Source organism: Oryzias latipes, chromosome 9, assembly GCF_002234675.1.
Source record: "Oryzias latipes chromosome 9, ASM223467v1".
NCBI classification, from domain to species: domain Eukaryota; kingdom Metazoa; phylum Chordata; class Actinopteri; order Beloniformes; family Adrianichthyidae; genus Oryzias; species Oryzias latipes.
The window spans coordinates 7,074,448-7,101,039 of NC_019867.2; the positions used below are offsets into that span (position 1 = coordinate 7,074,448).

Here is a 26,592-nt window from a genome sequence, read left to right on the forward strand (position 1 = left end):
TTCATCTACTTGTGTAAAATCTGTTGTTTTTGCTTTTATAGAGAAATGAAAAGATATAAAGGATGTAAAAGGGGTTGGCAGTTGTAAAACAAAGAAGCACTTAAAAAAACAAAGATTAAATTCCAGCAAATCCCTGGGAATATCATTTTTTAAAATCATGTATTTTTATTTATTTATCTGAACGTGTAAACATTTTTGGAAAGGTGTCATCTAAACTAAAGCAGGGTCAATAATAATATTAAAGCAAAAATGTAGAAAAAAATCTGCTTTTTTTCAGGAAGTGTGTTTAAAAATATCTTCAAAGAAAAATGTTAAAATAATAAAAAGTACAGGTAACTTCCTTTAAAAAACACACACACCGCTTTAAGTCACAGACGACAGAATTTTGGCCTATTGCGGCTCCTGTAGACACAGGACGAAGGAAGATGACTGGTCCTTTGACGTGGAATATTTCCGTACAGAGACGATGGAGGAGTAGCGACTTGCAAGTCGAAGCCTAACCCGTCCTAACTTCACATCCAGACGGGATATTTTAGCTTGAAATCCTGGGTTTTTCTGAGTTGACGAACAGCAGTCAACGATAAACGTCTCCACCTGTTTCGTTTTAGCTACAATCATGATTAAAGCCATTTTAATTTTTAACAACCACGGGAAACCAAGACTTTCTAAATTCTACGAGCATTATGTGAGTAACAACAGCTTGCTGTATGTCATAAAAAAGGTTTTTGACGCCCTCATTTTAGCGAAACCTTTTCTGTGTAATTGTTTAATTATTAAGGCTACGGGTTAGCCAATAAAATGTACACATTTTGTATTGTTTTGACTCCTTTATGGCTGTAAATGAAAATGATGATGAACGGAAACGGTCAAATCGCTGTTTCCGCTTTAGCAGCGCTCTTGTAAAATTCTTCAGACGTAAAGTCCGCGTATATATAATCCAAGATGTTCCTTTTGAAATATGAATAATTTATTAAACGAGCGAAGGTTTCACATTCGGGCTCGTGCGAACAGAATCTCCTTTCTCCTCGTCTCGCGGGTTTTCACCCTGACTCAGTTTTGGTGATGATCATCATCATTAGTAACTAAGTTTATTGTGTGTGTGTCACATGACTGAAACCACTTCCTTGTGAGCAACTCGTGTTCCCTTTAACCTTGCATCTCTGTAGTCTGTAGAAATCAGGCAGCAGTGATTTGAAATGATAGATTTACATGGTAATTCATCAAAAACAAGCCATGTCCGCTTGATCCCATAAGTGGATTAAGATCTTTGTGCAACCTGTACATGAATATTACAACATCAAGAGGTTGGCCATTAGATACCACAGAGAAAGCAATTGCTTTAATCAAAGTAGATGTCCTTGTTTTTTCTGTTTTTTTGATGCTGCAGATCAACAGAGATTTAGGTCTCTTTCAATTTTCTGACTATTAACGACACAAAAATAAGCTTGTTCTAACAAATTACATGTTTAAGTTTGCTGTGCACAACACAGAAAATGTTGTTGCTTTATAAAAAGTATAGAAATAGCTGTAAGTTGCAAAAAAAAAAAAAAAGGGGGTGACGAATCTTCAGACCTAATTTGAAAAAATCCTGTTAGCAACAGTGGATTGCATGTTTTATGAGACTCCAGGCGGTGCACAGGAGGCACAGAGGGTTGTTTGAACAGCCGTACCACCCTGTAAACACAGCTTTTACCAGAGAAATCTGACTGACGTGGAGCATTTCAAATCAAATTATTAACATGGATAAGTTATTTGATTTGCTTAATACAGACAGACCTACATTTGCTTGTATTTCAGAAGGATCATTGCAAATTGATCGGATTACACGCGAGCTGCACAATCGCCATCTGCCATATTCCAGGCTGAGGTGTTGGCTTAGTGGCTGCTGGGATATAATATTTCACATGGTCACTACAATGAGCTGTTCAACATTTGTTGTTTGGTTTGCTGAAGTCGCTGTGCAGGCACAGACCATAGAAAATGCTCACATGTTGTGATCGAACTGTAAATGCATTCTGGTACAATCAGTTTGGTTGCATCAGCCATTAAACTAAACCATAAAGGGAATAGTTTCTAGATGGGCAGAGCAAAACTAATTAAAACAGTAAAGTTGAAAGCATTATCTTTCCATTATCTCGTCCAAACACAATGTTTCCACCCATAAAGGTCTAAATTACATTTTGCTAGGCTTCTAATACATTGTTGCTGTTGTGTTCAAATGAGTTTACAAGGCAACATGCTAAGAATGCATCTTTTTCTATTTCTTAGCAGTGTATTACCATGGAAACAAACTTTATAAAACACTACCATATTAAGCTGAATGGTAGTGTCTCCTTTTTACTCACAGGAATGAAGGAAAGGCCATGAATAATGAATTAGTTGCATGTAAACCTGATATTGAATGACTCTTAATTCCCGTCCGAGAAGCTATAACTGCCAACCTATGAGAGGCATTAGTGTTTAAAGCATTTGTTCACAGTTTTAACAAATTGTTCAGCCAGAAAAAAACTAAAAACAAATTAAATAAGCTGACGTGTGTTTCAGTTATAGATTGCAGAAAACCAGCTGTTTATCATAGATCACCTGACTCCGACTCAATTAAAGACTAGCAAAACCAACAAAAGTAGTTCAGGGTTCATGTGTGTGCTGCTGCAGCAGCCTCACTGCTGCGCTGGCTGGTGTCATGAAACTGTGAGGACGGCTAAAGCTGCAGGTCTCATGCCAAGTGTCACATGGTGTCTTTAGACTTGCAGGCATCTGCAGCGAGCACAGCTCTTTCTCCAGTGGTGAGCCAAAGGAGAAAATAATAGCTCATAAAGGCTTTGAGAGGACATTAGCAGCCGACGGCCTCACTGTTGAGTTTTCGAAATAAATATCACTTTAGCAATATATTCCCTGTAAGTTTATTTTGTGCTTTTATCTCCATTTTTATAATGTTATAAACCTTTTCAGAAGGTCAAACAGAAATGCCTTTAGCTCCTTTATTCATTGTGTCAGCTTGTCATAATTCCTGCTTTCTGTCTGACTGGATGATAACTGGTGATTTAAACAAGTTGCAGAAAAAACTCGAGTGACATGTTCTTTTTCCAGCTCGGTCTGGCTTTATGCAAATGAACAAGGTTTTATACATGAACAAGATTTATTTATTGTCTATTTTGTTGTTTATGTTGCCTATTTATCCATTTTATCTTGCAGAATGAAGACACGGAGCAGCAGATCATAAGGGAAACCTTCCACTTGGTCTCAAAAAGAGATGAAAACGTCTGCAATTTCTTAGAAGGAGGAATGTAAGTTCTGCGATGCCAGGATGTGGAAATGAAAAAGGAGCAAAGGAACATAATCTTCAAAATGCTGTTTTAAAAAAAAAGTTAAAGACCCACTCTGAGGATTTTTTTATGGTGTTTTAAATGTTATTGTAGCATTTTTCTAATGATGGACATATATTAAGATCATTGGGCGTAAAATTGTATCTTTGAGTATTTGTTAATTCAAATTGCTGTGAATCGGGAGCAGATGAAAAAGATGCTGTTTGAAAAAGATTGAACAGTTTTCTCCGCGTATTCGTGGAGGTTAGGGACCAGAGACTTCCGCCAATATGCTGCAATCTTAACTCATCAAAAACCCTTCTGAAACATTTCTGATACTCTGTGAAACATTTATTAAAGAACGTTGCTCAACATGGTTTTTTTAGTCATTCAGAGTAATAGACTGTACTGTAGCGTACTTTATAATGCACATTAGGAGTGCCAGTCTGTTTCTCTATGCCTAGAAAGCAGGAGCCCGTACTTCCTTAAGTGCCAAAGGGCATCTTCTTCCAGAAGAGGTTGGTTTCATCCATCATTCATTCATCCAGATGATAATTATACTTCCTCAGCGTATTAGGATATTTTCAAGCTGCTTTTGAGTCAGCTGATGCCATTGGGGCACAAACTTTGGTTATAGCGATTCTGGAACCAGCTGTTGCTCGCTGGGAAATATTCTTCCGCAGCCGGGGGGAGGCCGACTGGCCAGCTGGCTCTTCATCTCCCCGCTCCCCTCCTTAGAAATTCCCGCAGCACAAGTCTCATACAAGCATCTTGAGTTGTCTGAGCTTTTGTGACGAACCAGAGGAGTCACGTGATTAAAAAAAAAAAAAAAGGAATCTGCGAACACGTGAAACAGCGAATATTGAAACCCGAATTGGCGGAGGAACACTGTAGTTGTGATGTAGAAAATACGACTGCTCCACTTCATTCTGATGCATCCTCTTGTAGATGAATAGATCCATGTACATCTTTGTTTTCCTCGTCTGAGCTGTTATCTGGCTCAGAACTGGACATCTCCAATACTTCTCTCCCTTTGTTGTTGCACCGATCATGTTAGGTTGGGGTGAACTCCTGCCGCTCTGCTGAAACTATGTCCTAGAAAACGGCATAATCATAATGAAAAGACCACTCTCACTGGGAACGCTTTAACAACAGATTAAAAGATGATCAGAGTGGGTCTACAAGAATCTGAGTTGCAACGCTTTGCTTTGTTGGCTTAAAAGCTTTTTTCTTTTCTTGCTCTCTCTTTATAATAAAATGAAAAACTTCAGACAAATTATATAAACACTTAATAATAAATAAAAAAACATAGGTTTAGCAAACAAATACTCCAAAAAACACTGGATTTTCTCTTTAGTGAGTTCTCAAAAGTTACAAGTCTTTTTGTGAGAGAAGAAAACAGTTGAGGAGCTCTTGTCCAACCCAGTTACAAGCTTTATCTCTTCCCGTCTTATCTCCAGCTATTCGGATATATTGTGGGCAATCTTTATACGCCTGACTGAAAACATCCTGTTTTTTTTTGCTCCCTCAAAATTCTGTCGTAACATGTTTACGGTACCTTATTATACTAGGTTGGGCTTTTGATAAGAGTGTTTTTTTTTTCTGCTTGTTTTAAAGAATATTACCTATTTTATGCTCTTTTCCAAGAGATGGTGATAAAACCTGAAGAGAGTTTCAGGAAATGTGCCGTCAAGAATGTTTGCTAGATATTTTCCCTTCGCTGTCATCGTGTTCTTTCTGTGTTCCAGGCTGATCGGGGGTTCGGACTACAAGCTGATCTATAGACACTATGCCACGCTGTACTTTGTGTTTTGTGTCGACTCTTCAGAGAGCGAATTAGGCATTTTAGACTTAATCCAGGTAAAATAAATCGGACTTTCAGAAGAATGTATACTCTTTAGTTATCTTCTCTCTAACTGTTCCCTTTGTTTGTCAGGTATTTGTAGAAACGTTGGACAAATGCTTTGAAAACGTCTGTGAACTTGACTTAATTTTCCATGTAGACAAGGTAGGAAAATCTTTCACCTCTCTGTGATGTAACACGTTTATTAGACTGTTTGTTTCAGCCTACCAATCCCTTTGACCCTTTTTCTTTGTAATAATTTCCCGTAGTTATTATTGCCTGTTATTATCTGATGACTTTCTGTTTCGCAACTGCAGGAACTTTTGAGTCAACCATAAATACCATACCTGCTTTAGAGCCTCCACAAATAGAGAAACCTTTAAACCAAAATGAAGTTTAGCCTGTTTTCATTTTATTAAGGAAGTTTGAAAAAAAATGTGTTGTTTGAAACGAGCTGAAACTCAGGGAAGTCTTGTAGAAACTTTAAATGATTGATGATTTGTAATTTGGGTTTATTTCTGCAGGTCCACAATATTCTTGCTGAAATGGTGATGGGTGGAATGGTCTTAGAGACCAACATGAACGAAATCATCACACAGGTGGACGCCCAGAACAAGATGGAGAAAGCTGAGGTATGAGGTTATCTGTCACTTTGTTCTTTCCTCGGCCTCCCTGAGGAATGTTGCACAGTATGCAGGCATGTGTGTACGCTGCACTCTGCATGCTACTCTTGGTCACTCTGTGGATGCTCCCCACCTTCTCTCAAGTGTTTGTGCTCTTTTCTGGCCTCTTCTTTGACTGCTTCTATGCTCTCAACGCAGCTCAAACCTCAGTAGATCCTATACTCTAACCCAAATATACAAAAACAGATCAATTCACCTCCAGAATCAGTGACCATTAAATCCTCCTTACCATTGAATGACATTCAGCTACATACTCATCACGTTGAGGGGAAAGTTTGGAGATTTAGATTTTCTTTTCTTGAGCCGATATTTTCAAAGTCTTCGCTCAGATATCTGTGCTCTGCAAGTACATTTGTTTGTTTTCCATGCAGCTTCGGTCAGAAATCCGCTTTCATTTCTCTATTGGAAAGACAGACAGCCAGAGACAATTTCACTAAATGATGGTTTTCTTTTTCTACGCTCAGTGTGGATTAGAGCCTCTGATCGATAAACTGAGTCAAAAATATGTCCAAGCACGTTGTGTAATGTCTGCACATTCATTTTGCAAATACTTTATTTCCTGTTGAGAAACGACCCTTTACAAAATGTGTACCGTATTTTTCGGAGAATAGTTACATTTGATTTTTTATAAATCAACCGCTAGAGGGAACTGTAGGCAAGTGTGTCAGTATTTACTACTGACCGTAACACAGAAGAAACGCCGCTCAGTCTTACTCCGAGCTTGACAGATGAAGACTTTAAAGGATTTAGGGATTTAAAGTGATATAAAGGGTTTAGCTGACTTGTTGTCATGCTGCGGTTATCTTATTAATTGTTCATTTACTGCGATAATATACTAGAAACTTATTCAACTCCTCCTATGTTTTATGGAGCTAAATACGGTTATGGTAGTGAAGCGTGCACATATTCATTCTATTATTTGTTATCTCTTCCATTATTATGATTTGCCTTTCAAGATGAAATGTCCGATTTTGTTTCCGTATTTTGTTAAATAAATTCCTCCTAAAAGTGTGACTTATAGTCCAAAAAACACTGTTTTTTCTAAGCTTAAAGTCAATGTTTGTATTATTAGATTTTTTAGAGGCTGTTCAGCTGTGTGTGCTAACTGTAGAGTTGTAAAATCTGAGCTGCACTGTTTGTTTTAACCCGACAAAAGCTTCTTGTTGAACAGAAATTGTGTAAGGAGAGTTTTTTTTTACTGTTCTTGTATCATCGTAGCTGCTCTGTCTCTTCCCTTCTGGACCTATCGTAGGCCACAGAACGCTCAGAACCAGGCACTTTTCATAGAACAGTGTCTGTCAAGTCTCATCAATAACCAAAAAAATCCAATTTAGTGGCAGACGTCATATCTAATATTTACCTGAATCTTTCGTAGCAATGTGTTTGAACCAAAAGAAACTTCAGCATTGAGCGAAAGTATCAGCAATACGTTTGCAGATGTGGCATATGATGGGTCCTATCACTTTCTGTGGAGATAAAACTGTTATTACTTTAACCTGCTTTAACATTCCTCATTCCTCTTTTTTCCTGACCCTGTCCAGTTCTTTCCATTCTTCTCTCTCTTTACAGACGTTTATCTTTCAGTCTACCAGGCAGGACAGGTAGACACAGGTACTGCTAAATTTACAACCAAACACCCTAACTCTAACTTAGCTTCCCTTTGAGTCTCTCCTCATGCCCCCCACCCCCACCCCATGCAATTCTAGACGGATGCCACTAACAAGAAGAAGGAATCTTTCACAACAGACCCAAAAATATTACAGGTTCTCTCTAAAATCCAAAAATACAGGATAATACTCAGGCATTTGATTGTGCCAAACACAATAATCTTGATAAGAAATTCTAAACTGACATCCTGTAGATTAGTGTTAATGCTTTGTAGGCAGGAGCACTGCAAGATTTCATTTTAATGTCGGGTTAACCTTTTTAAATCTTATGAGTGAAGTATCCCCTCCTCACTGCCAGATCCAAAATGTATTTGTCCACATCAGATTAAGTTCTTTTTAAAATTTACATACAGGATAAAAAAAACCCAGTAAAAACTCAAAGTAATCAAGCTGAAATTGTTTTTCTCACTTTCCAGTGTCCTACTTTGAGGTGTCCTAATGTTTAGCTTATTGGACATTACATGTGCAGCAGAGTATCTTTCCTGTTGGCTCTCAACACAAATACTTTTTTTCTTTTTTCTTTTTTTTACAAATAAGCTGCTCAAACTGTTTTTAAAATCAAACATGCAGTTTTCTAAGCTTCCATGACGTGTTGCAAATTTTAGCTGCAACATGTTTGTCAAACACAATAACAGAAGAAGGTGGTCTTTATTTCAAACACTTACATTTTCTCACCACCAAGGGGCATTTTTTTTTCTCTCCATTTCATCTGATTTAAGTCCCACTCCGATCTATATATTTTAAAGGCGTTCCCAGATTATGATTAAATATTTTTTTAAATATGGGGTCATTTTCTAGTGTCTGCAGAGCTGCAGTAGTTCATTATAAATTGTCTTCTGAGTCGTTGACATGACCATTGGAGCAGAGCAATGCCGCTCCTCCTTCCCCTAAGAGCTCACAGCCCCTCACACACATATTGGAGCTATTTAGTTGTATAATTTTGAGCCAGATACCAGCTCGAATGAGCAAAATGGAGACGTACGTAGATCTTGTCGTCTACAAGTGGATGGATCAGCATGGATCAGCGATGGTAGCTTGTGACCCACCCGGCGTATTTTCTACATCACGAACAAGCTCGTTATCAAACACTTTATTTTAATCATTGGGAATAAAAAAAAAAAGAAATACTCAAAAATCTGAGTTTATTCTTCGTTTTGCTCATACATGACCTCCTTCATCACAAAAATGCCAAAGGAACATGTTAAAAACACCCAAAACACAATTTTCATCAGAGTGGGCCTTTAAGCTGAAGTGAAAATTAAGGATTGCAACCGACTCGCAGTGTTCATATAGCTTTACCTGAAATCAGTGGGAGGCATTAGTAGGTCTTTATCTTCACGTAATGTTTATCTTTATTTCTGATCAAATGAAAAACAATAAAAAAATTAAATTTTCCTTTATTCCACTTAGTTTAATTCTGTTAATTATCTGGCTCCTTGAATGATATCTTTCACACATAAAAGTCTAGAAAAATGAGATATTAAAAAAAGGCCCCTAAAAAGTAAAAATAATGTTGGGTTAAAAGAGTGTTGGAATTAAACCCAATACATCTGACATGAATAAAGCTGGAAAAAAAATAGGAATCCCAGGAATCAATTTGCCTCTGAAAAAAAAAAATCTTTTGTCAATATAATTTTACTGTATTTCTTCTTTTATTATTACGCATAACATATGTTCTGTCGTAACAGGGTACATAAGTTATTACTTACTTTTTTACTTTTCCTATTTTTGCACATTTTGAACACCCCTCATTCTTTTGCACATTGCTGTCATTCTTTTTGAACTGCTGTAACAATTGAATTTCCCCAATGTGGGATCAAAAAAGAATTTCTCTACATCTCTATCTCTATCTTAGATGAACACAATTCCATTGGATATATTTTGGATGTTTTTGGGTCTGTCGATAAAGATTCATTTTGAACCTCTCTAACTGCAGTGGTTCTTCAAAGTATGCTCACACTCGACTAAAAAAACTAATTTCATTCAGTTTCCACAGATGTGAATTTGCTCCAGACAAGCTACCTTTATACCCTTGAATTTTGTGTATTACATTTCACCATTGACATTCACTGTTGGAGGGCATTGCATAATTTTCCTATAGCAGTTTAGCTGCTATAGGCTTCCCGCCCTCTCAGTTATGTAAACAAAAGCTGGACATGGCGCAGCATTCTCTTTCCTCTGTTCCAACTATGCATTTAGACAGAAACATGCTGTCATGTTTAGGTTTCTGTGAGGTCATTTAACCCAGTAAAGGTACAGTATCACTTTTAATTATCGGTATTGTAAAAAGTCAAAACATACATTCTTTACATGCATCTATCAAAACATAAACGTCCATCTTCATGTCCAGATCCATTTTTCTGCTTTACCAAATCCTATCCCTCTTGCTCTTATTGGTCCTGAAGAGTCCAGTAGGGTCCTTTACTGAGCATATGTCTCTGTAACTAATGTCCTCAAAAGTTCTGAATTAGTGGATAAGAAGTCTTGTACACCATGTCCTCACAGTTGATTCTTAATTGGCTCTGGTTGTGATGTTCATTTTTTCTAAAAGTTAGTAATGCATGTGCATAAGAAGCTACAAGGCATCTGAATGTATGTTTGCACATGTCGTCTGTCTCAGTGCTTTTGCATTTTGTAAGCAGTAGTTTCTCGTCCAGGTGTTTGTGTAGCTCTGTCCGTCCTGTATTCACCGTTTAGTGTTTTATTTATTTACTTTTTGGTTCTTTGTTTCACTGCTTAGTTTCTTATCAACCCTCTTGTGTGTTTTGTGTCTGCGTCGTCTGTGTGCGTAGGCCGGTATTGCAGGAGCACCCGCTCGTGCTGTATCCGCTGTGAAGAACATGAACCTGCCGGAAATGCCCAGAAACATCAACATTGGTGACATCAGCATAAAAGTGCCAAATTTACCTTCCTTCAAGTAGTGGCAGTGAGATCCAGAACCTGCAGATGTCCACCACCGTTTACCATGAAGTAATCTGTTTACCAACACCTAACTTAAATCAAAAAAGTTTGAAGGTACTGAGTGATTTGACACTCCCTTTATTTCTGTTTTTTTCCTGTTCAAAGATAAATGTAAAGAGTTTTAGCCATTTGAAAGGAAAAAATATATCTATATAATTATCTGTGTTACATTCCTGACACATACATTCACCTTTAGCAGTTCCGACTTATTGCAGTTTCTGACTAAAACCATTTTACTTGAACAAATGTTTCGCTCCAAAGACAAAGCAAGACAATTTGTGACTTTTTGGTTGATTTTTTTTCACTCCAGATTAGAAAAGTCAACCAAAAAAAGACTTGTAAATGGGGTAATATCCATTTCAGAATGGGGAAAAGATCTGTTGACGTTTAAATATGAAATTCAGAATACAAACATTTCAGATACTGTCTGAAAAACATGGCTTTATTAAGTGTGTATTTGGTGACAAAAAAGTTTTTTTCTTATTTGCACAATATTGTAAAAATATTTATCATCTCTTGTCAGATGTTTCTAAGTTCTTATCTATTTCTCTTCTTTTTCAACAATAAATGATGAAAATCCTTCTTTGCTGTTTGTTGTTTTTGATGTTTTTTGTGTACCTAAAGTGTATCTAAAGCGTCCAAAATGTTTATTATCATGTGTGAAACTTTATCTCATTAAAGTAGACCAATAAGAAGACCAAAAATAAATGGCTAAAGATCCAAACCAATTTTTGTAATCCCATTTTTGGAGCTAAAGTCGTAGATGTGTTGGTGAATAAAACTTATGTCCATTTTAAAACTTCTGTTAATGTAATCTCTATTTAAAAAAAGCCCTTGGTGAATAAAAGTTGAGTAGATGTTAACATTCAGGTTTATATTTCTGCAAAATTGTAATTTTTCATTCCAAATTATTGCTTGTCATCTGTTAGAACATTATAAAAAGAGTGACCAGAAGTTTAAAACAGTTTGAAAGCATGAATGATTCAATGTAGAAAGCTTTCACAATGGTAAACCAATCAGTTACAGTTTTTCAGTTCTGCAAGATTTCCCACTTAAAAACGGAGAGGTCTTCAGTATTCATCATACATTCATTTTAGCTGTGTCAGACAGAATGTTAAAGAAGAATCTTAGAAACTACATTTGAGAAAACACTAGATTGCTTCTGCAAACATTTGTAAAGGAACGTGCAGCTCTCAAAAACGTTGAACTATAGCATGGTACTGGATTAGGACGCCACCTGTCACACTACTTTGATTCAAAATAAAATGAAAATAATCGAGAACAGCACCTCAGGGAGAAAGTGGCAGTCCTCATGAACTAACAAATGACTAGTGAGCACAAAAGTTGGCAATTTGCGGCAAAGTCAATCGCTGTTGAACTCCAAACTTCATGTCAGCTCCAAAGGCATGGGGTTTATGGGGTTTAATTGATGGACATTTCTGGGTTTAGAAGTTGCCAGGAGACCTCTGTCTGACTACGTTGCGCAGAGTGTGAAATTTGATGGGGGGAGGATTATGGTCTGGGCCTGCTTATCAGGAGCGGAGTTTATCATAGATAAAAGGAACTTCGAACGCTTTAACAATTTTTTTTATTAACAGTTAGAGGTGACTCTTGAATCTATTTCAACATGGCCATCCATGGGTGCACAAAGCAAGATCCGTAAAGGCATGGATAAGTGAGTTTGGTGTGGAAAAAACCCAGCTGGCCTGCACTGAGACCTGACTTCAACCTGATGAAAGACCTTTCATGATTCATTACAGCGTAAATTGTGAGTCAGGCTTTTCTGTCCAACATCAGTTTGTACTTCAATTGCGCAGACTTCCCTATAAACACATTCTAAAACCTATGAACCTATCCAGAGGAGCTGAACCTCATATAGCTAAGGGTGGACTGACATCAAAAGCAAAAGAACAAATACTTTTGGGACAAGGGTGTCAGTTTTCATACATTATAAAAATGTATTTACTGTCACATTTTTAAGATAAGACATTAGCTAAAGTGAACACTTAAAAAGGGAAAAATGAAAAAGTTTTTAATCACCAAAGTCATCTGTTTAGGTTTTTCTAGGGAGGAATGTGACATTGGCTTCCAACTTACAATGTTACGTTCTGAGTAAATGCATGAATGTCTGATATCCAGGAAGTAATATGGATTCATGTCCATAACCTGTCAATACATTTGGAAATCTGCGGTTATTTAGGATATTCATTTTCTTTAGATTTTCAATGATGTAATGTCCAAGTTTTTGTTTAATTTTATTTTTGTAAATAACCATCGTCCTTCATTTTTAATACGTTTCGTTTCCTCGCAACTCACTGCGCATCCTTACTGCGCAGCATTGACTGTCACGTGAGCGTCATCCGGAAGTAAAAGTGTCAACAGTTAGGATGATGCTTTTTTGATACTATTTCTCAAAATACAGAATTAAAAAACGGGGGAAATGGCTTCTGTCTTAAAAGAAACACAAAGGTGAGTCCGTTACGATTTAATTAGTAAATAACCTATCTTCGTGGTGCTAATCTTGTTCGTAAAATACTTAAGAGCAAAACACATCATTAGCAACATGCAGTTGATGCTAAAGTATTAAATCCTTGAGTACAAATAAGTTTATTTTGCTTAAGAAAATAAATTTGCTCCCTTGTAGTTAGTTTTGCTGACAAAACGTGACAATGTTGTGCTCAACGTGATCATCATGCACGACTGACCATGATACAATATTCTTTGTCAATGGTAAAACCTGGTGATAAAATGAAACAAGTAATACATGTACTTATAAAAACCTGTCATTTTCAATGTGCCAGATACAGACTTTGATCCCTGAACACTAGAAACATTGAGGTTTTCATTTTGCAGCCTTATGTAAATGAAATTAATTAAAAAAAAACATGATACACTATGGTAGATAGATCAAGAGTTGATAAGACAGGATGCAGAACTTCTGTGGAACTGATCATAATAGTTGTGATTAAGTATCAGTTAATTTCTGATGTTTTGAATCAAAATCCAAGCAAACCAGATTAAGATGATTAGGACATACAGTAGAGGGACAGTAAAATTATTGGTAAAAGAATGTTGGGGTTTGAGCTGCTTTCAAAGGGGTCCAGAGGAACACTAACTAAAAGGAGCTTCAGTGATTTGGAGCCAAACTTCTAACTTTTCTGTTTAAAAAAAAAAAAAAAGAATTTTAACAAAACTCAGACTGAGATATCCATATCAGTCTGATTGTTAAAAAAAATGGTAAAACTTTCTGGTCATTTTTAGAACAATTTACCACCTTACTACTCCTTCACAAACAGCATAGATTATAGTTACTCTATAATCTATTTTTGACAGTCACACACTATCAACAGTGACTATTTTTCTTTATAAGATTGTAGAAAGTAATGTGATCCTAAAGTAAAAAATGAATCAAATAAGGCATTAACTACAAAAAGGAACTTGAAAAAATTAATCAACAAGAGAAACTAAATGAAAAAGATTAGAAAAAAGACACACATTTTAACTGAAACATTCAACTAGACATTGAAAGAAAATTGATCTAATGGCAAAAACTAGTATTTAAGTTTTAAATGCTTAAAAATCTGATAAATTTTCTTTTGAAAGCCAACATATTTCAGCAAGAAATGCCAGTTTCTCAAAAAAACTAACAAAAACATAATAACTGGTTTTACACAAGCCTTAAAAAGTACATTATATTTACTGTGAATAAATAATAGTGGGATTCAGTGATGAATCTTAATTCTGTTCTGGGGAAGGAGACGAAGTCTGGGTTCAGAGAAACATGCACACTTTCATGATCATTCCTACTTTCTGGTTGCATTTTAGGAAAAAAAAAAAACACGAGGAGAAACAGGATTTACCAAGTCTGCAGTAATAGCTCATCAACTCGTTAATAAAATATAAATGGAACACTGAAAAGTCTGTTTTAAACTAATTCAAGCTGCAATCAAAGGCGATGTTTTTATTTTATTTTTTGTATACCTGTTTAGTGGCTGTGTCTGTAGAAACCCTTTACACCAGTTATTTATGCCTAACCCAATTTTTGGTTGCACCTTTCACACTTAATTTGCTGGTCGTATTTACTCTGAGCTGCACAGAGCTGGTTCACATGTATTGACTTGTGCCCATATCAACTCACGTATATAAATACATAAAAGCATCAAACCTGCATACTAACCAGAATAGTTTTCCCCAATGTAGAAGTCTGAACCCATTATTCATCAATGTTTTTGACACTTGTGTCTGTTCTGTCTAAACAGCATTAAAGAGGCGGTGACCTTCATCAACACGGTTGACTTGAATAAGTTCTCCAAGCTCATCTCGCGGATCATTCAAAAGCTTCATTTGAAGGTAAAAGGAGCACTTCATTCTTGTGAGGAAGCGATGGCGTGTCAGAGAGAGCCGTCTGTGCCTAATGACAGTGGAGCATCTGTCAGGCCTTGAATTCCCATGTGTGACATGCTGCTGTTTACCCCACTGGAGATGCCGTCCAGCTTCCTTTATACCTGCTGTGTTCACTGACCTGTAACATGCTGTATGACGATATGCAATAAAATATCGTTAAATAAAACAGGTGTTAATGATATTTGTGGTGATAAAAGTTTTGCCTTTAACCACATGACTTTTTGTTTTTTATTTCACCTTTTTCATATTATTTGTATCAAATGATGCTTTTGTTTAAAACTGTTTGTGCCTCATTTTGTTGGTGAAACTTTAAAGTGTTGAAGCTAATGCTAAAGTGTTGAAAGTAGCTTTTCAGTGTGACTTGTTGAAAGTTAAATTTATGGACAGATGTGTTTTGATAGTGACAGCCATTTGTTTTCTTCACAGGGGGAAAAACCATTCAGTGAAGAAGAAGAAGAAAAAGTCCAGGTTGCTCTCTCATTGGACAAACGGGGTCTGAATTTAGTCCTGGAGACAACTGCTTTTGTACTTGAGCAGGTCGGTGTTTGACCTTTTTTGACAGATTTCTTACACTTTGAATTCAGTTAGTATAAATGTTATACTGCTACTTTTTAAATGGCTTAATGTTCTTGAGATATACAAATATTGAAAGAAGACCAACTAAAAGTAGTCCTGCGTAATTAGACTCAATTGGAATAATTAATAAACATATATTTAATTTTTATTGCCTGTTTTTTAAAATCTTAAATGTTACTCAAAGTGGGTTTTGTTGGAAGGTCATTAGCATAAACCAGAACTGGTTTTGTTGTAAAAAATTAAATGTTAAAAATTCTGGTTTAAACTTTGCCTAACAATATGTAATTTAAGATTTTTTAGCCTTAGACAATATCCTGCATTTCCAGCAGGGGTCAGTGTTGTATTGTTGATGAGTTTGTCTGGCAAAGTTTTGATTTTTCCTACCAGTGCAGTGTAGTTTTATTGTCTGTTGCCTTCTGTTCCTGCTTTTAGGCAGCTTACCATAACATAAAACCAGCATCTCTGCAGCAGCAGCTGGAGGGGATTCATGTGAGCCCAGAAAAGGCTGAGGTGTTTGCGCAGGCTTGGGCCACAGCTGGACCTGACCTCCTGGAGAAGCTAAAACGTAACATTTTTGCTCCTAAGAAGGTAATATGATTGGATTTCTCATCTTACACAGATTGTGTTAAATATGTGGGAAGCAGCACTGACGTAACACAGTTCAATAAATATGGTGTTTTTGGCCAAAATCAAAACCGTCGTTGTTTTGTAGGATAAAGTTTCTGCAGTGCGATAGTTGTTCATTAAAAGTTCACCTCCGCAAGTTGTGGATGGGACTATTTCTGCGTAGCAACTCCGGCCCCCTTCCCCTCCCGGTTGCTGAGAGCGCTTTGTTTACACTCTCTCCCACTAGCTTACAGCCCCTCACATCCCCAACCTAAAGTTACAGATGAAACAAAAATGGCGAGCTATCCAGCCGTACAGTTTTCAGCCAGATGCCAGCACATTTTTTATCAGAGTGGGTCTTTATATCAAAGAATGCACATTTGTGTCTTAAATTCAAAAGGTTTTTCGTCATTTTTGATGGTAAATTGTTGCATTATACAAAAAAGAAGTTTATAATGTTTTTATTTTTGCTGTATTTAAAAAACAACATATTTCTAAGAAAATAAAAAAAAAATATTACTTTTCTGATGCCTAAAAAAGAATCTCTATTAGAGTTTAATTTATATTAGACCTGCTCGGTTGAACAAGTGCAATTTGTACAAGTGAGTGCCTAAAAATGGCTTAAATGAACATAAAAGCACATTGGTGCTTTTAAAGCAATAAGATAATGTTGATTAATGCTCCTGAGGAAGCATGAGACTGCTTCCAATTGGATCACATGAACCATGATAAACTAAACTATATTGGATTATTTTTTTGTCATTATTTTGTTGTTTTTAAGATGGTGAGTAACATGTATAGCTCAAGGCGTCACTGGAGGCTTTAAGATAATCTTTCCTCTGCTGTTCAACAAATTAGTCACATCAACTCATCACTAATTAGCTTTTTCTTTCCCATATCTACCAACAGCAAGTTACGTGACAAAATGTCCCTGTTTTCTGTTGTGATTGCGAAGGAACTCTCTGAATTAATGTTTTTTTATTTAAAATATAATCCTCTTAAAAAAACACAAACAGAAATGTTTCTAAATTTAGTGGGATAGGATTTAAAGTGGAAAAAAAAAACCTATCCAACATTCAACCAAATGTCTGTGCTTTTTTTAGTAAATTAAATTCTCATGCGTTTAGTTAGATTTATTTTCCTTCTACTAAAATGAAATTGGATCACATAATGGAGCTGTAATGTCAAAGACTTGAAAAATGTGGCCAAGCCTTTCCCTTCCTCACACCTGTCCTCTGATGCTGTAGAAGCATCCAAACCCAATAAGTCACATCTGTTTTATTATTATTATGGCCTCTGTCTGCATCATAAAACACTTAAGTGCCTTGCCTTGACTCAGTGCTGCTAATTCATCACACTGCTGCCGCTGACTGATAACATTTCCCCTCAGTAAATCACACCAGCAGGTGGGAGGTTGCTGAGATGAGTGTGATGGGACACTACAAGGTTTAAAATCCCATGGGCTTGTCCATAGATGTTTTATAAAAAATAAAAAAAAGGGTTGGACAGAGGTCATTAGCAACCCAGTAACACAGGATACAAGATAACTGGTACACATTTTAAAATAAATTTTGTGTTAAAATCAACTTGTGGAAACATCTGGATTTATAAAGCACCAGTTTAAAATTGAGGTTGTCTCAAAGTTCGACACAAAAAGCAAGAAACATCAAGTTTTAATAATTACAATTCAGTCACCATATCATTCCATTAAGGTCTGATTATAGTAATTGTGTAATAACAGCCTTTATAAATGACCAAACCAGATTACATAGAGGGATTTTCAGTGTAATCCCTGGATTGAGGAAGCAAAAGGGGACATTGGAAAAGGAAAATCCTCAATGGAAGATGGAAAGAAACCACCAGCACAACCAGACTCAGCATTCAATTCAATAAATCAAACAATACTAGTTAAATAATTGAGTGAACATGTCTCTATAGGGTAATATTTTATAGACCAAACATAAAGTTACAGAGCGATAAATGAAGACATTTTTGCTATCAATCTACATAAACATATTTAACAAATTGGTTTTTGGTGTGATCTTTTTTTTTTTAAGTTATCGTTCCAGTCAGTGAAGGGGAATCCAAACCTTTTGCAAAGAAGGTCAGGAAAATAGCAGAAATAGTTATCTTATTTAGAAGTACATACCATTGTGGTTTTCACAGAAGCAAATAACTTCTGTTCTTCTCGTTTGGCCCTTAAGGCTCTGAACGTCAAGCAGCCACAGGCTGTTGACACATGTTTACAATGCCTATAACATAATTTAGCCAATCACAAGAAATGTTACTTCTCATGGAAATTACTGGAGGCTTTATATTACTGATTTTATGACAGGAGCCGGTAGAAATTTGAACGCCTGGCGCATTGGGCCCAGACTTTGGACATGCCTGTTTTAGTGTTTAGTGTTATACAGAATCCTAAAGTAAATGATTGTGTTTGGCGGAAAAACCTTTAGTCTCTGTTAGTAATTCAAAGACTCTCATATGCTAAAAATCCTCTGAACCCATCTACGACTCAGAAAACTCAAGTTCTGATACTTTTTGTTTCACTTTTCACAACCTTTTGATGTTTTTTCCCCACAGTCAGTAAAAGAAAAGCACAGAGCCGTCTTTCCATGTTCCCGTCACCTCCTTTGACTGTTCTCAGTATGTTCATGAAAGTTCTCCTTCTTGCACATCAAGAAACGTGTCACCACTCTTCCCGGTCGCTTCCTCACTCTCAATTTGGGAATTTAACTGTTTCTGCTTTTCTCATGAATAGTCCTGATGCTCTTATTTAACATGAAACACAATAAAATGACCAAAAAAAAAGAGAAACTTTTATGCATTAACAGTGTAAGAAGGCCAACAATTGCTGGTCTTTGTGAAATCCACCTGCAGTGTATTTATGCAACAGATTTGGTAAAACTAATTCTTGTCTGTTTGTCTTCTAGCTGGATTATGTTGGCTGGCAGTTGAACCTACAGATGGCCCAGTCCAGCCAGGCCAGACTCAAGTCTCCCAGCGCTGTCCTTCAACTGGGGCTCCGCAGCGAAGACTCTGTGGTATGAGCTCATGGTTTGCAGATTCCTGTTTGTCTCTTCCCTTTATCTCATGCCGTCACCGTGTATGCATAGCAGCCGCAGCATGCAGTGCAATTAGGTTATTATTTTGCACTCAAACTACCCAAGAAGAATCTCCCGAATGCCCTTCTCTAAACAATAAGCAGCAAACTTCATTCTGTTTGTCTCCAACAAGCTTTGGAGTGACTGGAGCGTAAAGACCAGAGATCAGGGAACTTGTTATCTGAAACAACTAGGGTCTCTTTGTGGTCTAGAGAGCCTTAACTAAAATCATGCAGCATGTGTGTTTATTCTGGAGATGAATTTAAAGTCCATTAGAGATGATTAGCTTTGCTCTCCACATTCTATGCAGTTCTTGCATATTTTAAAAAACCCATTTGTGAAATACCCTGATAATCCCTCAGTCCAAGGCAGTTGTAATATAATAATAAAAATAAAAAACACCAGGAAATCTGAAGAAAATATTGTTTTGACAGTAGATTTGGGTAATGCCACATGCTTACTCTGACTGACAGGACTTTATAATCCTCTTTTACTCATTTCTGTCTTTTCCTCTGGGAGAAATGCTGCTCTGCTAGCTCCTCAAAATCGGTTTCCTTGTTACGGTAAACAGTTTTCAACCTTTGAAGCGCGTGGCTTACATTTATTTATACTTAATCTTTTATTTCTCCTAACAAGATCTCAACAGTTACTCGGTGAAGCTTTGTTGGTGTTTTAACAAACAAACCTAAAGACTGTAAAGGCTCCATGCTACTGTTGTCAAGGATACAGGAAATGTTAGTTATGGTCTTGAGGCATTCATTCTTTTAAAACAGTTTCTGCCTCAAATCTGTGAGGCTGATTATCCTCTGAGCCTGGATAGTGTTGTTCCAGCTGACTAGCCAAGTGTTTTTCCTTGAGTGCTGCTTTGTATTCAGCCCCTGGAGAATGCCGGCTCAGCCTAAACGTGGAATTAACCATGACATATTTAAATTCTGCCATCTTAAATGTTGGCCTATAGGCAAAAGCTAAAAAAAAAAATGTCTTTCTTTATCTTTCTGAAAGCTGCTGCAGTGAGACTCTTTTAATGTTTGGGACTGTTTTCTGCTGTTTTCCTTGGGCTTAAAAGGGAGATTAATTTATTTAAATCCACTAACACAATTCCCCTTGTGGGAGAAGATAGCTTTGGGGCTAAAACAAGGCAGGGTAAACGAGGAGAATCACTCAACTTCAAGGTGCACTTCTACTTTTGACCTGCTGAGGGCACTATTGTCTCACAGATAGTTTAGCATCTCATGTGAACAGAAATAAAAAGCATAGAATTCCTCTCACTTTGTATTGACTCTTTTAATTTTCTTAGGTGTTTTCTGATGAATGTTTCCTGACAACATCTTAGTTTTTTCTTTTACCCTGAAGAGTTTTTGTGTGTGGTTTCTTTGGAATTTTAAATGTAAATTAGTGAAATGAACACAATTCAGTAGAAACTGTCATACTAATTTTTTTTTTTTACTTCTTAGTGTCCTAAAGAAAGAGACTATAAGGAAAACAGCAAATTGGGGAGAGTAGAGGATTATGATGACGAAAACCTGGGTGTGAGTAATGAATGCAAAGAGGATAAAGGTGACAAAATTAGCAGTAAGGAATAAAGACAGTAGCACTTTATGTTGATTTCCTGGAACCCAAGTAGAGATTGGGGCTCTCCCCTTCAAACAAGCCTTTTATTTCATTAAAGCTGTCACCGAGGAGGGGGAGGACTGCCAGAGCGTCTCATATCTCTTTCTCTAAACAACATGTGACATGCAGAGCATCTTGAGTAAAGTAGATCTGAGAAGACACTTGAAATTAAGAGAGCTCTGATTTTAAAGACCCACTCCGGTGAAAATTGTGTTTTGTTTTTTGACATGTTTTTGTGGTATTTTTCTGATGATGGAGGACATCTATAAGTCAAAAAGAGTCAAAGAGTCAAAGAGTATTTCTTTATTTAAATCATGCGGGACCATGACCAAGAGCAGATACAAAAAAAATGCAGTTTGAAAGTATTTGTGACGTAGAAAATACGCTGGGCGGGACACAAGCTCCCTGCTCCCAGTGAAAGGGAGGAAAAGGGCGGGCGGGGTTGCTACCATGGCGTGGTCCTGCCCACAAGTCAAAGGCGAACTTCTAATGAACTACTGCCATACCGCAAAAACTATGCTTTTTATTTTGGCTAAAATCTGCATATTCATTGTTAAAAGACCTCTGGGAATGCTTTTAAAATAGCTCAAAAGGTGATTGGAGTGGGAAAGAATTAGGTGCCTTTGCTGTAGGTTTACAAGCATGTGTGGACTGGACATATATTGTATGATAAGATAAATAAATCACCCTTTCTGCGTCTGTATAGAAGTCACTGTATCACCCCACTCAAGGGAAACACTTTTTTAAAAATACATTGAATTTGTTTGAACCGTGTAAATGCATTGCTGGACCTCATTGGCCAAACAAATGAGTTGTTTCTGCCAATTCCTATAATGTTTTAAGAGCATGTTTACAGCGCACCCATAAAGATCAGTGTTTTATTTGATGCAGATATGTCACATCACTTGTGGCGTAGTTTGCTCCCCTGTGGAGGGAAGAGCTGACGCAGAGAAATAGTGTGATTGATCTGCTGTCAGAGGGGGAGTTAAAGAGAAGATTTGATTCGAGCAGAGAATGGAAGGGAGAGGTAGAGGAAGAGGATGCAAGCAAAGGTGAGAGGAAGGACTAAGTCGCAGGAAGATTTGAGATTGACAATGAAAGGATGACAGCGGGAAGGCGTTAAGAAGTAGTGAGAAATGTTCTAAAAGTTTTCATGGACCCAGCTGAAATAGTAATAATTTTTAAAATGAAGTCCAACCAACTGGGAACTAGCTTTATTGCTTGTTAGACTACAGTTACGTTTTACTTTTTATCAGCACATTCTGATGTCTTTGTAGTTTTTGGATTTTTTGATTGGTAGTTCTGGGCCTGTATAGAAAGAGACTCTTTCTGTTTTTTCATGGTGCATAAACCCACTGCAGAAGGCAGCATGTCCTTTTTTTTTACATGATCTTTCTGTTTAACATTGAGATAATGAAGGAAAAGAGCACTCAGAAACATAGGTAAACTTTCCTTAATTTAAAGTGTTTGCCTGTGGAGAATGAATAATGTACGATGTGAGCACAAAGACCAGCAAGGATTGGAAAACATTTTCACTTCAGGGGAGAAAAATCCTGCTTAATAAATGTTAACCTGTGGTTATTAGCTTTTATGAAATTTCTAAATTCTTTATATGTTTAATACATTTCATAACCATGTCCTTTTTCCAGCTCACCTAAACCATTTTCTGACTTCCCTGTTGAAAACCAGTTGCTCAAGTTTGAACAGAGTGCAATAACTGTTTGAACGTTTTCATTTACCTTTTTTCGAATAGCGTTTACCATAAAAAAACAAGATAAATAAATAAACTGACAAGTTGCCAAGTTATCTTGAATGATACAATCATTTACTATTATACAAAGTGGATAAAAAGAAAAAAGATTAAAAAAAAAACCCACTAAAGACAATGAAATCCAAACAAGTCAAATAAAAAAGGTAAATAAAATAAAATAATTTGCCACTAACTACTTAGTATTAAAAGCCTGTCTAAAAAAATGTTTAGTTGAAAATTGTAATTGTTTCGGTTTGATATCATGCACATCTCTTAGGATATTATTCCAAAACCAGAGTCTGGCACCGGTATCTGCTTGGTGTACCCACCCCCCTTGGGTACACCCCAAGGGGGGTGGGTACACCCCCCTTGGGGTGTACCCACCCCAAGGGGGGTGGGTACACCAAGCAGATACCGGTTGGAAGACCTTAAAACTCTAGAATGGCTGCAAACAGTTACAGGCCGGAGGAAGACGATTGAGAGGTTTACAAACAAACAAAAGTTTAAACTCAACTCTAAAAAAAGACATTTCTCTAGAAAAGTGGGCCGTTATGGGAATAGTGGTCCTTCAGTTAAGTATTGGTGAAGTCCTGTGGTTGCTGAACTTTTTCCAGCTTGCATTGTGTGGACAACAAAGCAGTGGAGCAGCATGTTGAAGCTGAAATATGGATGAGATTTACTCATAAATTGAACAGTGACTGATGGCTCATCTGCAGTACCAGTTGTTCCATTATAAAAATTTGGCCTTGGAATCATTAGCTAAGCATTAATAATGCAGTTGCAGCGTTGCACTTGAATATATTGCAGTCAGAAAAGTCTTGGGTGAACCTGGAATGACTCAGACGGTGTCTTTAAAGAAAAAAAAAAGCAAGAATTGAAGAAGGATGCACGCTCTGGCAGCTGATCAGTTTTTAATCTAACACTATATGAACTGGAAATGCACAGACAAATATTAACCACAGGGATCCTTTAAGCAAAAATATATAATCGGTTAATCAGAAGGGTGTCAGACTTAGACTTAGTGATAATAAAGTAATAATTATAAATTTTATCACATTTATACAACTTTTTTTATTAATTTATGCCTTAAAATCTCTTGAATGTCAGACCCACCTCACTTGTATCTTGTTGCTGCTTTAATTAAATTTAAAAAGCTGAATTAGAAAATTGGATTAGCAACCAACTGTTTGTTATGTACAAACATGCCTGTCACTCTGATGCATCAGAAAGTTAAAATAACTCGCTCCTTTTTTTTTTTTACTTTGAAAGGAGCAGCTGCTCCTCTGCTCAAAGGTACGGTGACATTTATAAACCTGTCCATGCGCTGGAAACACTGCCACTGGAGGTTTTAATATTCACCTAGCCAGGCTGCAGGGGCAAGCTGAGAACTGCACTAATACAGCTGCTGCTTCTTTTGGCTTTTTCTTACCCTCCACTTGGGCTTCAAAGAATATCTGTGGTTGCCAGGCTTGATGATAGTTGATAACCTACAACTTTTCCAGGTTTCAAGACTCGTAGGAAAATGAATGTACAAAATGCTTCCTTCAGTAAAAACTTGCATTTTCTTTTCCTCACCCTACAGTGCCTTTCATCAAGATTTATAGGTAAGAACAGCTTTTTAACAGATCAGTGATCTCCATTATGGCCAATTCTGCTCCTCGCTGTAGAAAAACTAAAGTACACTGTCAAGTTTTATATATATATAGACCAGTTTTACAAATCTTCCTCTCTGCCTTTAGGGGCTTTACTGTCTACAGCATTTTATACCTTTTTTCCTTAAACCCTCTGCGCTTATAGCACTGGACTTTTTCCTTAAAAAACACAAATAGAAGAGTAGTGGAGGGCAGAAAAAGCAGCTGAAGAAGAACCCCTGCTGCGGGGACACTGAAAGCAACGGATGTCAGCGAGGAGAAGCACAATAAACATTGGGGAAATAAGATCTTGAAGGAAGTCAAGAATCTTCCAGGTGTTGGAGATAAAAGCCTTTCCTCTCACTCCATGAATGAGTACCCAAAAAGAAACAAACACTCATACTCAAAGATCACTTCCTTATGAACCAGAAAAAAACATCCAGTGTTTTGAAAAGGTCATTTAATTAGAAAGACGATTCATGTTTAAAGGCCCTCTGCAATGAAAATCCTGTTTTTGGTGTTTTTAACATCATCTTGGGGCATTTTTCTGATGATAGAGGACATCTATAAAGAAAATTAGTACAGGGGGTGGGCCACAAGCTCCCAGTCCCGAGCTCTCAGCTACAAGAAGGGGAAGGGGGGCGGGGTTGCTCTGCGCCAATCGTCCTGCCTACAACGATCAGGCAAATTTCTAGTGAACTAGAGTACTGACACTATACAGAAACTATATCCTAGAAAATAACACAGATTTATTTTTATTTAGGCTAAAACCGACATAGTGTTTATTAAAAGACCACTGGGATCGCTTTAAAAATAGATTACAAAAGATGATTGGAGTGGGTTTTTCAGCTAAATATTTAGCTTAGTCATTTTCTCCCTTTTTTTTTTAACTCAAAACTCAACAATTCAGTTTTTTGGGGATCAAAACATTACTGGAATATCTTTCAATCACAAACTCATTAAAGTCTGAAAACTACAGATTGTCGTTCCTCCAGGTCATCTTTGTCTTTTAATGGCTTTACAGAAGAGCCTCTTGTTAATGTCTTGGGTTTTTACTGGGCAGCCTGCTCTTTAAATTCTGTTAAATTCAAATGCATGACTTCCTCCAGCTTTAAATGCCTCAGTTCTTTTCTTAAAGGTCACACATTTTAATCAAACCAACAGACTGCAACACAAACTATGTTTTTGACTGGATAAAAGAGATGAGGCATTTCATTGTCTGAATGGAGATAACTCTTTAAACATCAACTTTTAGTTAAGTTGTGACTTCAAGAAATCTCAAACTGCACTCATTTTAAATTTCTCATCTGTTGAGAGTCTGTAAGCATCTTTGTAGCCCCGCTGTTAATTGCACTCATTCACACACACACATGTCTCTGAATTGTCAAGGGGATGTCATTTCTGTCAGATCAGAGAGTTGCAGCATCTTTGACTTGCATTACGCTGCTGTTCAAGTTTCTCTCTTGCGGCTCCCAAGACAAAAATCACCATTCACGGTTCCTTCCTTTCTTTTATTTAAACCTTATTCATAAGTTAAGATCTAGCTTGTTTTTATTTTCTTCAGGAGAAGTTTTGTGTCAAGCTGTCCCCAGCTATCTACATGCATACTCTGACAAAACTCCTGTTTGTGGAAACCTGCCTGTTTGGTTATCAAAGCTTTCAGACTTGAAAGGCTTTTTCTTCCTGTGATTCTAATTTACTCTCTCTGTTATGGCTTACAGCCCTGGTGCTGTAATCAGAGAAACGGAAGGTCTTTGTTCCAAAGAACATAGATTGCCCTCGACATACATTTCAAGCAATCCAAGTGAAGGGTGCACCTTTATTTGTAAATGCAGTTAGCGGAAGAATGCAGTCAACAATCCCTTTTTGACTTTTTGCAAGGAGGTTCTGTGGATAAAAGCCCTCACCTTGAGCATTGCATGATGTTTCTGTCAATCCTGCATCATGAGCAGCAGGCCAAACTTGAAAGTCAGCTCAGTGCTTTCATGATGAGTTACATAAATCCCGCTTCTTTCCTCCCACATGCTGTTGTCATGTCGACTCTGCAAACAACACATCCTGCGTATATCCAACCTGTTCATTTATCGTTTGAGGGATTACATGACCCAATCAATATATTGGAGGGTTTAGATGTAAATAGTACCATGTTCAAATCCTTCACTCAATGCCACCCACCAGCCACAAAGCACAAAAGCAGCTTTGTCTCAGTCTCTACTTGCCTTGCTCTACATGTCCCAAGATGCTTTGTTACTTTGTGTGCACATCTTTTTAAGAGTCCTCCTTTTCTCTCTCCATCTCTCTCTGTCTTTTTCTCCATCCCTCCCTTGCCCTTTCACTTTCCCACTGGTAATTTGTTTTTTTTCTCTGGTGGGATTTGGGATCCCATTCATTGGGAGCACATTGTTCGGCTCTTATCCACTGCGGCGTTTGGGCCCCGAGAGGCAGAATGGG

General features: G+C 37.1%; 2 protein-coding genes across 3 annotated transcripts in view; both read left to right on the forward strand.

Annotated features, from left to right (window-relative positions):
* Positions 1-395: 395 nt before the first annotated feature.
* ap3s1 (adaptor related protein complex 3 sigma 1 subunit) lies at positions 396-11,041 on the forward strand. Of its 2 annotated transcripts, XM_020705782.2 has the most exons (7): positions 396-685; positions 3,196-3,287; positions 5,054-5,165; positions 5,242-5,313; positions 5,673-5,780; positions 7,401-7,442; positions 10,291-10,402. In XM_020705782.2, the coding sequence occupies exons 1-6, from the start codon at positions 617-619 to the stop codon at positions 7,434-7,436; spliced, it is 489 nt and encodes a 162-aa protein (XP_020561441.1). In that variant the 5' UTR covers positions 396-616; the 3' UTR covers positions 7,437-7,442; positions 10,291-10,402. The 2 variants fall into 2 exon arrangements, with proteins under 2 accessions (XP_020561441.1, XP_004072248.1); XM_004072200.4 differs by lacking the exon at positions 7,401-7,442 and having other exon boundaries at positions 401-685; positions 10,291-11,041.
* A 1,751-nt stretch (positions 11,042-12,792) lies between these two features.
* Positions 12,793-26,592, forward strand: part of commd10 (COMM domain containing 10) — a 58,376-nt gene continuing 44,576 nt past the window's right edge. Inside the window, exons 1-5 of the mRNA XM_004072201.4 lie at positions 12,793-12,928; positions 14,719-14,809; positions 15,290-15,400; positions 15,872-16,027; positions 18,979-19,089. Of these exons, the coding sequence (XP_004072249.1) occupies positions 12,900-12,928; positions 14,719-14,809; positions 15,290-15,400; positions 15,872-16,027; positions 18,979-19,089 (498 nt within the window). The 5' untranslated portion in view covers positions 12,793-12,899. The remainder of the gene's footprint in view (positions 12,929-14,718; positions 14,810-15,289; positions 15,401-15,871; positions 16,028-18,978; positions 19,090-26,592) is intronic.

Excerpts from the sequence above, each read along its gene's own strand:
- ap3s1 (XM_004072200.4), top strand. The coding sequence starts at position 617 with ATGATTAAAGCCATTTTAATTTTTAACAACCACGGGAAACCAAGACTT. Across the intron at positions 686-3,195 it reads CTAAATTCTACGAGCATTAT|AATGAAGACACGGAGCAGCA; the intron begins GTGAGTAACAAC and ends TTTATCTTGCAG. Across the intron at positions 3,288-5,053 it reads AATTTCTTAGAAGGAGGAAT|GCTGATCGGGGGTTCGGACT; the intron begins GTAAGTTCTGCG and ends TCTGTGTTCCAG.